At 28.3% G+C, this 15183-nt stretch overlaps 1 protein-coding gene across 1 annotated transcript; it reads right to left on the reverse strand.

Annotated features, from left to right (window-relative positions):
- Positions 1-6324: 6324 nt before the first annotated feature.
- On the reverse strand, positions 6325-7497 carry LOC111029507. Its single transcript, XM_022308521.1, has one exon. It carries the CDS (start codon positions 7495-7497, stop codon positions 6325-6327), a length of 1173 nt encoding a protein of 390 aa, XP_022164213.1.
- Positions 7498-15183: the final 7686 nt, after the last annotated feature.

A 15183-nucleotide genomic window follows, 5' to 3' on the forward strand; every position in this document is an offset into this window, starting at 1 on the left:
GACATTTGGTGGCTATTGTTATTTTAACACATCATTATACACAGAGTTTGATCAAAATATTGATCCGTTATTTAAAATTGAGATGCATACTTCATCGATCAAACTAAAAAAACACTTTAAATATTCTTATATATTTGTATGTTGGAATTGTGGTCCTACACAAGTGATTACATTGAAATAGAAAAACGGTAACTAACTGAGTTTTATGAAAAATGTTTGTAGATAATGATTTGAGGCAAGTGTCTGACTTTCACGATAAAGTGGTTCAATATAGTAAGTATACATTTAGAGTTACCTGTAGTTTTATTTTTACGTCATATTTCATAATGTATATCTATAATAATAAACTGTGCTTCTAGAATCTAGATGATATAATTCATTAATATAGATACACCGTTATAATAATATTACAACCACCACAGTACTTTCCCTCTCCATTCTGTGATTGTATTGTATCCCTATCTGCTATTTTATAATTTGCGATTTCATAAGTCCATGTCACAGTATTTAAAATGTTATATTATATATCTTTACATTAGAGATGGATATCGGACAAGAAATAGAATTTCCACGTAAGTTGTTGTCAGTGATCTATAATTAAAATTTATAATTATTTACAACATTATTATTTATTTGTATGTCAATTACATATTCAAAATCGTAAAGCCTTAATAGTCCAAGCTTATTTTTGTATAATGCATGTAGAAAAAATAAAATGTTACAATTGTAATGTAATGTTAAACACATATTTGAACAATTAATTCAAATAATTGCAGATCCATAAGCTAAGTTCATTAACAATTATATGCGCCGTGGTGTACTACGTAAGGAATACTAAAACTAATTTCTAAACATAAATTTAATTTATTTTGTAGAATTGATTTTAGTATTATAAACATTTGCTCTAAAAATACAGTCAATGAATCAGTTATATCACTTATTGAAGGTATTCTACTAAAACACATTATATACTAAAATAACCTACTATTATTGATGTACTTTTTTATAGAGTATTATAAAACAGTATCAAAATTCTGTGATCGATATAGCAATGGTCTACCATTGGAAACAAGTAAGAATTAATTTTATTGATATCACACATTCACAGATCACAGTAATTAATTGTTTATATTTGTACAAGATGTTCCATATAGTTAAAATGTTCAATTAACAATATATACCAGTTATGCAAGCAACTAATATTAAGTGGTAAGTTGATACATATAATTAAACTATTAATTTTTGCTATAATATCATATATCTAATTAATTAATAAAAAATTGTATTAAATCAATATTCATTTTATTTGTATTTAAAACTCCATCTCAATACTATTCGATTATATTGTCGGGACACATAAATAAAAAACAATACTAATATATAACTTAACTGTTCAAGAATTACCTATTAAAATGAAATTATATTAATGGTAACATTATTGTGTATTTTGCATTTTTTTTTTTTGAATAAGAATGCTCTTAAGTAAATATTTAAGACAATGTTATATGTCTCGAGGTACAAACATAATAGCCCTGACTTATACATACTATGCATTATTGTGTCCATGCAGTTCACGTATTCTACAAGTGAGCAGGGTAGATCAGAATGTTGAATGAGAAATCGGAGAGGTTATGGGAGGAGGCCAACATACGGACAAATTAAAACGAGAATTGTTATTTACATTTAAAAATATATTTGGTCGTAGTGTACACATTATTAGATACAATATTTATTGTTAATATTTTTAAAAACCATCATACATTTAATAAATTGTTTAAAGGTGATACTTTTGGTCTTCCGACAGCACGCAAAAGACATTGGGATTTCATGATTGTTGATTTAAATTTACCATGACATAAGCAAACGCAATAATTATATAAATTGAAGGAGGGTGCCTAAGATACATAACTAAATTACTTGACAATTCTCGTGTATGTAGATTGTAGAGATAAGGGTTAAAATTATGCAAGAATCTTAATTACCATATAGTTACATGTTTAAAAAATCTATTGTGAAATCCTTCATTACAGTGTCAGAAAAATGTTGCGACTCTGGATCTAGGATTTGAAAATGACATTTATATTTCATGAGCTAAATGGGTATCACAACCTCTTATCATACTAACTACTTTCGCAAATATACAAATGAAACAAAAAAAAACAAAAGTTATTAAAATGAAAATCGAAAAAATCGGGAAAACTAGCAAAAACATGGATTTTTAAAAGTGTATTTTATTCCCATAGTGTATTACGGATGTTTAATGATGATCTGGTAATGACTAATGCGTGTATAAAAGTATGTATGAAAGACTAAATGTAGAAATTTATATTTTTCTTTTATTAATGACGGAGTTACCAATAAAATATTTCTGTCTATAATATAGTTTTATAATATTATATTCTGTGATAAATGATTATTCAATACTTTAATTATGAACAACTATTATTATAAGTAATTATGTTGTTTCACAAATGAAAAGACGAAAGAGTATTGAATCGACTCAGAATAGATTATACACCATAAACATGTGACCATCAGATGAAAAAAAGATCCAAAACAAAATGTCTTACATGGGGATGTACAACGTAAACAATTACATCATTACCGCATGTATAGACAAACAAGCAGTTTCTGTGTCCCGATGAAGAATCCCAAAAAAATATATTTTTATCTATGAAAGATATTGAACTATACAATGTAATTTAAATTATTTGAATACCATATTATGTAAGAATTAATCATGATCAAGTAATCGACGCTTTCTTCATTATCGAAAAAAAAATAAAAATGTGTTTATATATTGTATAGGAATTATTCAAATACTGCTTTTTGAAAATTTAAAACATTAAGAATACTTATGTAGTACTTAATTAAGTTTCCTGTGATGACTCAAAACTGCCCGTTTTTTTAAAAAATAAAAACCCCTCTTTTCGAATGTAATTCATTTACCAGATCATTTTTCGAAAATGTTGATGTATTTGAATCAAAATCCAAACAAGTAGTTTCTGAATTATTAAACTTGTGTACTATGGGTTTTATAGATTCAAGATAAAGGGTTTGGACGATATGAGGTTTCTGGTAATTTTAAAAATGTTGGTGATAAATATTAACCAGTTATTATTGAATTTAAAAAACTGGTTAACCCCTAAGCAAAAAAATGATTTCGGTCTAGGTTCCGTTCAAATAATCATGGGTTTCAATCTCGGGTTTAAAAACCGCTCTCTTGTTTTATTGCTCTCGCTCTGGTTACGGTTAAAATAAATCATCAAAACCGATTATTATTATTATTAATCGGTTTTCCTAAAACCGGTTTCCGTCCCTGATATATTGTAATACATGTGTTTTAAACATTATTTACCTACTTTTATTTCCCCATGAGCTTTACTCAGTTGCACTGAATCAAACCGTTTTGTTTCGTTTTTGCCAAATAACGTATTGAACATCATCATTGAACTGCTTTTAATATTAATTTTATTTTGTATTATTCAACTCCGTCGTTATTATTAATTTGTATTGGTAAATTCTAATATGGTTCTTATATTATGTTTTATATTATTAGGAAAATAGCTGCAGGTCTATGGAAACAGTGTTAAACACAGGGATGGATTATTTATTTTTATTTATATTATGATAAATCATAATATATTAATGTTTAAGGAAAATCTTAGGTATAAAAAACATTTTATAATTTAAGATCACAAAATTAGTTTTATTTTAACGAAATAATTATCAATAAATAATAAATATTATTAAATATAATGAGGTTTATTTTAAAGTTATATTTATAACAGAAGAAAAGTTCAAAATGTATAAGCATGCCCAATATTATGCTTATTTTTCCTTTACGCATCTTAAGATTTACATTGGCATTTATAAATAATGAGTTATGAATTATGACTCATGACCACCTATTACGTTATTCATTTGTAGATAAATAGTTTTTTTACAATTTGTTTACATAAGTAATGTATTATAATAAAACTACTTACATGGTATTGTAAAATTTCCCACTTATATCAATGTCATATTAATAGTTATTAGTAGATACAGTATTGTAAAGTATTCGAATAAAAATATTTGAATACTTTTTTGTATTCAAATACTATTTTAAATACTTTTATTTGTATTTTTTTATTCATTAAAAAATAATTTTTTTCCTATCCAGAAAAATAGTTTTAAAGTTGTGACAAGACATATTATAATAAATCATGAACATTATAGTTTTCGTATCCATACTATCGGATATGCTTATCCATATACTTATCAAAAATTCCTAATAAATTACTTTTATCATTAAGTGAAACACTTTCAATAAAAAATGGTATTCATAAAATATAACACTCCCCTTCCAAGTAGTGCGTCTGTTTTTTTCGAATACGTATTCTAAATACATTAATTCTCATTTATTTGAATATATATTCTGAATACAAAATACAAATATTCTTTGAAAAACTGAGTAGGTATAAGTAGGTATACCTTAACTAGTTACATATTGTGGTGTCATTGTCTCACAAAAGTAAATATACCTGTAACGGCAAATGTAAGTTCTACATTTTATGTTCTGAATTTTAACTGTTAAATTATCAAACTCATTATTTGGCAGACCCAAAGTGTCAGGTTGCAGGTAGGTAGGAACCTAACTAATTTTCCGCACCACTTTCTTCATTTTTTAATCGAACTTGGTGTTTTTTTTAAATTTTCTGTTTGCCACTGGTTAATCGGGCAGATCAGGTTAGAAAATGCATCAAATCGAATTTTAGTACAATGCCTACCAAGGTATATGTTGGCTAAGTTACACTTATAGTCACTCATCGCCGATGAGTCATCGGCATAAAGACAAAAAAAAATAATTAAAAAAGTTAAAATTAAAAATAGTATAGAGTGTGCACCTAATGGGGTCCACAATCCACCACAAGTAAAGTAGATAGCTTACCTGATAACATTATACTGCTCACTTTATCACAGGCAATTCTCATATAGAGTTGGCATTTTTAAAGACAGTTAATTTGTCTAATGACGATCACACGTAGCTGCAACCGCCATATATTTATGAGTATTTATGAGTATTTCGGAGTTGTATGAGAAATTATATAAATTATTTCGTTATTGAAAAATAATAATACATTTCTCATCGATACGCTTTAAACGTGTTTAACAATACAAATTCTAATTATAACTATAGAATCATTTTGAAATGACAATATGTATATAGAATCATTAAGATCATTAAATATTTTTTTTTTTTGATATGCTTTTTCAAAATTAGATCTCAAATATGGTAAAAAGAGTTTTATATGTAGCTTTATAATACTTGGACAACGACGTTACGGGACAGCTAGTAATATTTAAAAAATATATATACATATATAATATTTTCTCCTATGTAACTACATATTTTAATCTGTTACCAATGCCGATATTAACATAAACAAAAATATATTATTTTTGAACTTATTTATTTGCTGGACAGAAAACACCACTGTAATTTCATCACCACCGAAACATCTTAACCGGGCTAAATCCGACCGTGCGCAGCGCAGAGAAAAACGGTCGTTTAAGATCAGATAATCTGTCCAAACCTCACGATTTCATGTTACCTTATATTGTTTTACATTGTTTGAAATAAGAGATATTGTGATTTATTTCACCGAGCAAACGTATTTAATTTGTTCTGTAGATCTACGAAACAATATGAACTTCCATATAATATCAAAATACGGGTAGTTAGATTATATTTATTGTCTTTTCTTGAGTAAGTAGTCGGGACTTCTAAGCTGTAGTAACTTGTATTAATTGTAATATTAATAAACAAAGTAATAATGTGAATGACACTGTTATTGATTTCTATAATTGCTCATAGCTTTCATTTGAAATTACAATTTCATTAAACATGATAATAAATTAAAGTCTCTCCATCACATAATATAACATGTATTTTGTGTTCATTTAAGAATATTATTATCATTATAATATTAAGTTGTATGTAGTATAACGAGTCACTGCCAGCTAGTGGTATACTATTATTACATCGTATTACATACTACGAGGGACGTCTGCAAAATAATATAATATACCTCTAACACCATTACCTTTCGACATAACTTAAAATAATTATTGTTTCTCGGGAATGCACACGCATATAATATAATATTTTTTTTTTTTTTATTTAATAATAATAAGCCGCAACAACTTTGGTTATTGGCTTTTGTTATACAAAATAGAATAATGTAAGTATGTGTTTTAAAGAATATTACTTTTTATACATATAAAGAGGAAGCGGAGAGTGAGTTATACAATTCAAGTTTGGATCATATAGGATCATATTTAGATTAGGTTGTATAATTTAGTAAGTTTTAAGAAAATGAATATTTTTTGGGTGTTGTCTGGATCGGGTCCTAGTGCTTCTTGAAGGTTGTCAGCTAGCTTGAGTTTGGTTCTAGTATCATTGAATTCTCGACAGAAACATATGATATGTTTGACTGAAGGAATTTCACCACAAGTGAGACAAGGTTCGGGGTCCGTTTTGGTCATTAGGTGTTTGTGAATTAACCATGTGTGTCCAATTCTGATTCTATTAAGAATTACTTCTTGGCGTCTGGGAAGATGGATGGTTGGCCATGGGAGAATGCTTGGTTTGATTTCGTTTAGTTTGGTTCGAAGGGTTGACCAGGTGTGTTGCCAATTTTTAAGGATATACTCAGAGATGAAATATTTAGAATCTTGTAATGTATATGAGCAGAGGACTAGAGAGTGTGGGGATGAGATGGACTGTTTGGCACATATATCTGCTAATTCGTTTCCGGGAATACCGATATGACTTGGTATCCATATAAAGGTGATAGTCTGTGAATTGGTTTGGAGATATGATATCTGGTTCTGTATTTTTTGTGAAATGCTATTAGGTTGGAAGAAATTTTGGATGCTTGTGAGTGTGCTAAGTGAATCGCTGAGTATGATAGATTTGTTTATTGTGTCTTGTTTTATAATATCTAGAGCATGTGAAATAGCCAATGCTTCAGCCGTGTATATTGAACAATAGTCAATGAGTTTGAGCATTCGTATGGTTTCGTTGAATGTAACTGCAGCGCCTACACCAGTTTCCGTTTTGGATCCGTCCGTGAAAAAACAAATATGGTCTTGATATCCTTCAAGGATTGATTGTAGTTCATTTTTGTATATGATTGGCGTAGTTTCGCTTTTAGGTAGGGAAGATAATTTGAGATTAATGTCGATGTCCATAGTCCAGGGGGGAGTGATCGGACATTCATGGTTGATTATGTCAGAGTATTTAAAGTTGGAGTCTTGGAGTTCAGTTGTGATGCCATGATGAATGTCGAGGTTGTTCTGAGCTCGTCTTGCAGATAGAAGCATGATGTTTTTTTTTCTTATGAGATTTAAGGGTGGGGTGTAAGAGATGTTGAGCAGGCTGGGGATAGGGCTTGATCGGAATGCACCTGAGGCTAATCTCAATCCAAGGTTGTGTACTGTGTCAATCATATTTAGGCTGGAAGGTTTGGATTTGAAAAAAAGGAAGGAACCATATTCTAGTTTGGATAGGATGAGTGATGTATATTATAATTTATAATGCATAGAGGTTGTACTCGTACTTTATGATTATATGTATAGTTACACGTTATTGGACGATTTACGAGTAATCGTATCATCGACAGCCAATAAGGTCCTTTTACGACTTCCAAACACACACACCGTGAGTTGATTGTCTGGTAAAGTGGTCGAACAGAAATGTGTGTTAAAAAATATGTTGTATACGTACCTATATATTGCGATTTCAATATTATTTAATTTTTCGGCCTAGTTGTTCCTAATATTATTTTATAATATGCAGAAAAAAATCTAAAAATTGAATATGGTTACAGTGCGCAAGCAATAATAAGCGGCCGAAGGTTGACGGCGAAAACCAAGATTTTTTGTTCATGGATAGTAAAAATGTGAGGCAGAGACACAAGGAGGGAGAAAGACAGAGAGAGGTATACAAATATGAAATAACCAAGCAGAATAGATACAAAAATTCAAAACTCGTGGCAATCCTATTTTATTCAACAGGTGATTGATGGAAAAACTTAAAATCGATAATGATATTCAAATTTTCATATTATACGATTGTAACTGTTACGAAACACTGTTAAAAAAGTGAAAACTATAACCGTAATGTGTAGGTCGATAATCAAAAAAAATCGGGAAAACAAGTGCCTGTAACCTATAACCTAACAAATTGCTGAAAGAGAATGTATTCCAATTGTGAATTTTGGAAGTACTATAAATTATATAGAGTTCTATTACAGCTCATGCAATTGAAAATCTTTCAAATTGTCTGATTTGCCTCCAGTAGTTAAGCTCCTTCCCCGACAAACCGTTTTAAGTTGTTTAGTGATGGTGATACCGACTACGTCGTCATCGTTATAGTAAAAATTATTTGTAATTCATACAGTAACAGCATTTCACCCACATTTTTTTCCCCTTTAATAATATTATTTATCAAATACTGCTTTTTTGAACCTTTAACATTTTGTTTAAAATTAAAAATACTTGTGTGGTACTTAAATAATTTTCGTGTGATGACTCAAACATGAAAGTTTTCTTAAAAAATAAGAATCCCCTTTTGGTACGCAATTTACCACATCATTTTTTGAAAATGTTGGTAATTTTTAAGTTTTTTTAGCTATGGCTTTTATAGATTCACGATATAGGGATTGGAAGACATGAGGTTATTTTTAATTTAAATAATGTTATTGATAAATATTATCATTGCAGTATTCGTAATTGTTAAAAACAGACCAAGTGTAATTCATGCTACTAATAGTTTTATATGTATGTATAGCAATTTTTAAGAACTTTATTCTAGATTTAATATTCTGAGATAACTCAATAACTACTACTTTGAATTTCGAATTGAGTAATTCAATATTTTCAAAAAACTACGATTTAAAAAAAAACTTTGTCCGATTTCCGAGTTTTCTCAAACATACCTCACCGTTTCAGTGTGTCACGAAATAAAGATAATTAATATTCTTATAATAATTATAATGAATAACATCAACTATATATTATGTTGTCTTGAGTTATTGTGTTTGTATTGGAAATAGTATGAAACACTGTAAAAAAGAAAAGTTTAAAACAGGGCTTGGAACCGAAATTAAAAATACCGGTATTTTAACCGGAACCTATTGAAAATATTGGAACCGGAACCTTACCAAAACCCTTTTTTGATTTTCCTAGGAACCTAAACAGGAACCGGAACCGATATTTATCTGAAGAGAATTTTTTGGTTAATTTCGGTTTTTTTCGGTTCTAGTTTTATTTAATTATTTAATATATTTAGGCAGATAATACATATTATTAAATAATAGTTGATTCTTAAAATTTGGTTGTAAATGAATACGGGTAATTATAATTGTACATTTCTATAATCTAACAGTTCCAGGAAACAATAAACTATGAGCATTTGCCAAAATAAATATAATAAATATTGTTATTTGCCTGTTGGTTTGTAAAGCATGTCGTTATGATTATTTCCTTATATTTTATAATTTATAAATAGTTTTGGATACAATGTCTTGTAATGTAAGTTGATGAATGATGTCTAATAAAATGATTATTAACGCGATAAAAATACACACCCGTATAAATTGTTATCAGATTGTGACAAGGACTAATAATTAATATTAAAATGGTATACATATACATATTAAATATAATTTCTGAATAGTTTCTTACAATAATAAATTCGATAGTCGTTATTTGGCAGTGTTCACCACTAAAAATAGCATATCATAGTACCTACTACCTATGATACCTATCATACAAAAACAAGTAACAACCAATCAATTAATGTGGTAATAGTGTAATGTTGAGCACATACTGCTTCTATCTCGAAATCTCGATAATTACATAGTTATATGCATAGGCGCAATTTCAACTTTTGACTTAGGGGACTGAATATATTAAAGGCAAGCAGACTATTGCAATATAGAATTTTAAAATTGTATATCATACGTTTTTTTTAGGGGGGGGCTGCGACTAAGTTTGGGGACCTTATCCCCCCCGATTTACGCCTATGGGTATATGAATGAGTTTAAAATTGGTTTTTTTTTTGCTTTTTGAAAAAAAAATACCTCTAAATACCGGTATTTACCTGTACCAGAACCGAAACCTTAATTCTGTAATTTTAAGAACCGGAACCGAAACCGGTACCGAATTTTTATTTTTTTGAAGAACCGAATTGGAACCGAAACCGAAAAAATCATAAAGGTTCAAAGCCCTGGTTTAAAATATGCATATTGCCTTTGAACTTTTTTTGAACTATCTATTATTTTTTGATAGGTTTTCCTATGTTTTTCTATATTTTCTTATAACCAAGTCTATATTACCATAGATTTATTAATCTATTCACAGAATAATAATCATTGGGATTTAATGATTTTTGTTATCATTTTACAATGACTTAAGCATAATATGCAATTACGTTATATATTGAAATGGGCACACCTATAAGAGACATGACTAACTCAGTGTACTGTTCTTGTGTATTTAGGTGTCAGTGACAACGATTACAAATATACAAGAATCATATTTATTATAATACACTATTTATGTATTTTTAAAGAAAAAAAAAAATTATTTTCGTACTCCTATTTCCCAGTGTGGTATAGTACTCAGTTGCACGGTATCCACCTGTTTTGATTCGTTTTTGCCGAATAACGTTTTGAACGTCGTCGTTGAACTACTTTTAATATTAATTTTATTTTGTATTATTCATCGCTATTATTATTATTAATTTGTATTGGTACCTTCTAATATGTTTCGACATATTATTGTGTTAACTATTTGTTATATGTTTTATATTATTGGACATACAGCTGCATGGCAACAGTGTTAAACACGGGAATAAATTATTTATTTTTATTCATATTATGTCAAATCACAATGTATTAATGTTTATTTAAAATCTTAGGAATACAAACAATTGAAGTAGTTTCTAAGTTACGATGTTACGTAATATTACGTGATATAATATGGAAATGGGGGCCCCTAAGAGACACGACTAAGCGATTGCATTATTTTTGTGTATTTAACTGTCAGGGAAAATTGTTACTAATACACAAGAATCTTAACTATTATAGTAATATAATGTAATATAATATATATATATTATAACATTTATATTAATACACTACATATACATTGATGTATAGAAATATATGTATTATAAGTAAAAAAAAAAACAAAATTGTATTTAAAACCCTTATGGTTTACTCAGTTGCTCAGTATCCACCTGTTTTGTTTCGTTTTGCAGTGTAAAGCTGAAAATCGTCGAACTACTTTTAATATTACTTTAACTTTATCTCAATCAACGTCGTCATTATTTCTATTTTTTTGTTGGTAATTTCAAGTATGGTAAAACATACTGTTATGCTAGCTTTATTTATTATGTTTTATATTATTGGAAATACAATTGCACCACCTACGCGACAACAACGTAGAGCAAGTGAATATATTGCTTATTTTTATTGATAATTATCACATTTTAATGTTAATTAAATATGAGTCATATTTACGAACCAAATAAATACAATTCAAATTCATAAAATTAGTGTTATTTTAATGAAATAGTAATCAATATATTACATTAAATGAAATGGGGTTTATTATAATATTATTTAGTTTTTCAAGTGAGGATTTACCCATTGTGATATCTCCTGAAATAATAGAGATATCATAATTCTGGTTATTTATTACGACTTACAAGAACAAGCACTAAAAATAATTCATCTTTTAATTTTTTTTTTGTTTTGGTAAACAAGTTGAAAAATATATTTTTTAATTAATTCTTTATTTGAAAACAAATTGAACACAGATATTTCTCTTAGATATCAACTGTCTTCCTTCAACTTAATTGTAAAAAATCTGACAAATTTTTTACTACCAACTAACATTTTCAGAATTTGAAGAAGTGATAAACTGCGCTAGTAAGTAATTTAAGTTTACTTTCTCTATCACAACGCATTGTTCATATAAATACATCGAGCTTCACTCAATGTTATCACTTTTTTACCTATGATTGTGAGTTTCACTAAAGTCAGTAATTTAAATTTTATAGTAATATAAAAACAAATCATTATTCATTACAATATATAATAGGCAATGGTCAAAAACCTATTTGTGAGCCTGCAATTTTCATATTTTTACTCAGAGAATCAACAATACTTGGATCATTTTAATTGATTTAAATAAAGCATTGAGTTAAAAATAAACTCAATTATAATTTATACATTTTTATTTTTATTAAAAGTCAATTTAAAATGTAAGTACATAATATTACAAGATAATACATAGTCGCGTTGATACCTACACCCCATAGTCAAAGCTTTTGGCCGGAGTAGGGAGCCTATTACATAATATTATATTCTGTTCAAAATATTAAACGCGGTTTGCTCCCGATAATATGTGCTGATATAATGATATAATACTACACGGCAAGTGTACTGCAGATTTGTCACTTGTGATTGAGACAAACAGGTGTTGCCTGACCGTCGAAGACGAAAACTGGCGGCTGACGACTGTGTTTGTCATTTAGAACATAGAAGTCATTACAAATATGAAAGAAGCTCGCTGTGCTCAATTCACACATATTCATAAAATTGCATTGACCTTTGCGAGTTCCCCGGTTGATTATCATTTATCATATCGTTGTTCTGGTGGTTTATAATCCCAACAAGTAGTTTAGCTCGTGGTGATGCAGGGTTAAATTCATTAAATCTATTCTATCCGGTTGTTGAGATCTTAAAAATTACTGCTTCGTGTTGTGTATAAATACAAAGTAATAACATACACAACAATATCAAATAAACATGAGTTGGCGATAAGACAATTATACAGATACAATTTAATTTAAAATTGTTTTTCATGTTTCTTAAGTAAATAGTCAGGACTAATTAGATGCAGTAACTAATATTACAATTAATAAAATAACAGTTATAATGAGATTAACACAGTGCTTCGTTTCGGGCATTTGTAAATTTCGTTTTAAAGTATGTCTTTAGTATCTATAATATATAAAGACACATTTTCTTCATGCATATATTTTGAATTCATAATCAACTTATGATAATAAATGTTTGTAACTGTATGTGTTATTACAGCATGTAGTGACTTGAGTCTATAACGTAGTTAATTATTCTGATACCAAATAAAAGTTAAATATCGGTATACATGTTTTTGTCATTCAAATTTTTTCACAAATAATTGCATTAGAAAATGGCATTTCTATGTCTAGTAGAGAGTAAATGTTATAACTAGTATGTAGCGTGCAGAAAAGTTTCTGTCCAAATCACATTAGTGAACATGAAAGTAGTAATAGCTGGTTTGATAGGATGGCTTAATTTTTTCTTGTGTGTGCTGTTCTTTAAACGTTTTAAACATTTACATAGAGAGGAACAACCATAACAGTCCATTTTGAATTTCCAAGTTACTGATAGATTCCTATTCAGGGGTAGGTAGTAAAAGTGTAACATCAAATAGTACGTGTTCCATTGGAAATCGTTGTCCGAGCTTCGAACACCATTACGTCACTCCCTGTCAAGAAGATATACTAATAAACGTTTATACATATTACTATCTGCAATACTATCTGCACCGAACGACGCTGTGCGAGTCAAAGATTTGTATTTTTATTAATTATGTTTGTAAACATTTTTATTATACTCCATATTTCTCCAAAATTTATATAAATTATTAACGTATTCCTGTCCTATATTTGTTTTAAGAAATAATTTCTTTATTTCAATCCATAAACTTGACGATTTGATGTCTGCTTGTAAGTCATCGTCCAATTAACTAATTACCACCGTTTATATACGAATACAATACTTATACATGACACATACAAAACTTCTACTACGTATGTATCCTATGACTATTATAATCGATTCGCTGGAAAAATTGCTACCATTTAAATTACAAATTATGTTGTATATTTACACTTTTACTATTTATTTAAACTTTTATAGGACAATTTTATGAGTTTGGACTTCTGACAAGAAATCCAAGAGGTATATTAATTTTAATTTTATTGGCTTATTAAAAAATAATAATTGTTTATGACTAACTTTATTGTTACATAATTAAATATTTAACTTATTATAAGCAGCTTGTATCTCCTTATGAAACACCGCAGCTAATTTTTGTTTATCATATGTCACGGAAAAAAAAATTAAGAACAGTCTAGTCGCTCACTGTTAGATGTGTCATGCGACTGTCCACAGTGACGAAATAGTATAGCCATCATTCAGACAAGTAGCTAACTTGATTGAAAGCCAGACAAAGAAAGGACCAAAATAAAATAATTTTTATCAATTTGTTGTTGCCTCTGACTTATGTTTATATCACGCATAGAGGCTATTGATTTATGATCCATAACTACATTTTTTTTTACAATGATTATTAATTACTTTGGAATTCTAATTGAATTTCTTTAACTTATTGATATATCCGGCACAAAATGTGATTTTACACTACATTATTCGATTTGAATATTTTGGTTAGATAATGAAAACATTATAGAAAATTTAGTGTTATGTTTTATTGCACCCGATTGAATGAATAATTTTATAATGAACTTGTATCATACAAATTGTATGTTGTTATTAAGTACACATATTGTTTGTCTACTTGATTTGATTGAAATAAAAAAGACAGTAACAAACTGAAATTTATTTATGCATGATTTTTTTATATTTCATAGTGTTCGGACCTTTACCAGATAACGCAGTGGAAACCTTTGATGATTTATTGCAGAGATTCTGTAAATATACATTACTTAGTTATTTATAATAAATAAATATTGTGTTATTTATATTTTAATAATGATAAGAAGAGATTCAACTAATTCACAATAAAATAACATATTAGATGAGTAATTTTCATCTACATATTAGTCGACACTAAGTGTAAGTTCATATTCACCAAATTAACAATAACACTTGACCGATAATGTTAAATATCTACTTTTTGAAATATGTTATGTGTTATCACGGACATAATATGGAGAAGTGTAATATACTAATTTTGGTTAGAAAGTTAAAAGTTACAACAGTAATTTTAAACATTTTTCGTTGAAATTACAGGGTTATAGGATATCTCGGCGAAAGTGATTTCGGCGAAAGA

Source organism: Myzus persicae, unplaced genomic scaffold, assembly GCF_001856785.1.
Source record: "Myzus persicae strain clone G006 unplaced genomic scaffold, MPER_G0061.0, whole genome shotgun sequence".
Taxonomy (NCBI): domain Eukaryota; kingdom Metazoa; phylum Arthropoda; class Insecta; order Hemiptera; family Aphididae; genus Myzus; species Myzus persicae.

Coding starts and splice junctions, on each gene's coding strand:
- LOC111029507 (XM_022308521.1), bottom strand. CDS start 7,497: ATGATTGACACAGTACACAACCTTGGATTGAGATTAGCCTCAGGTGCA.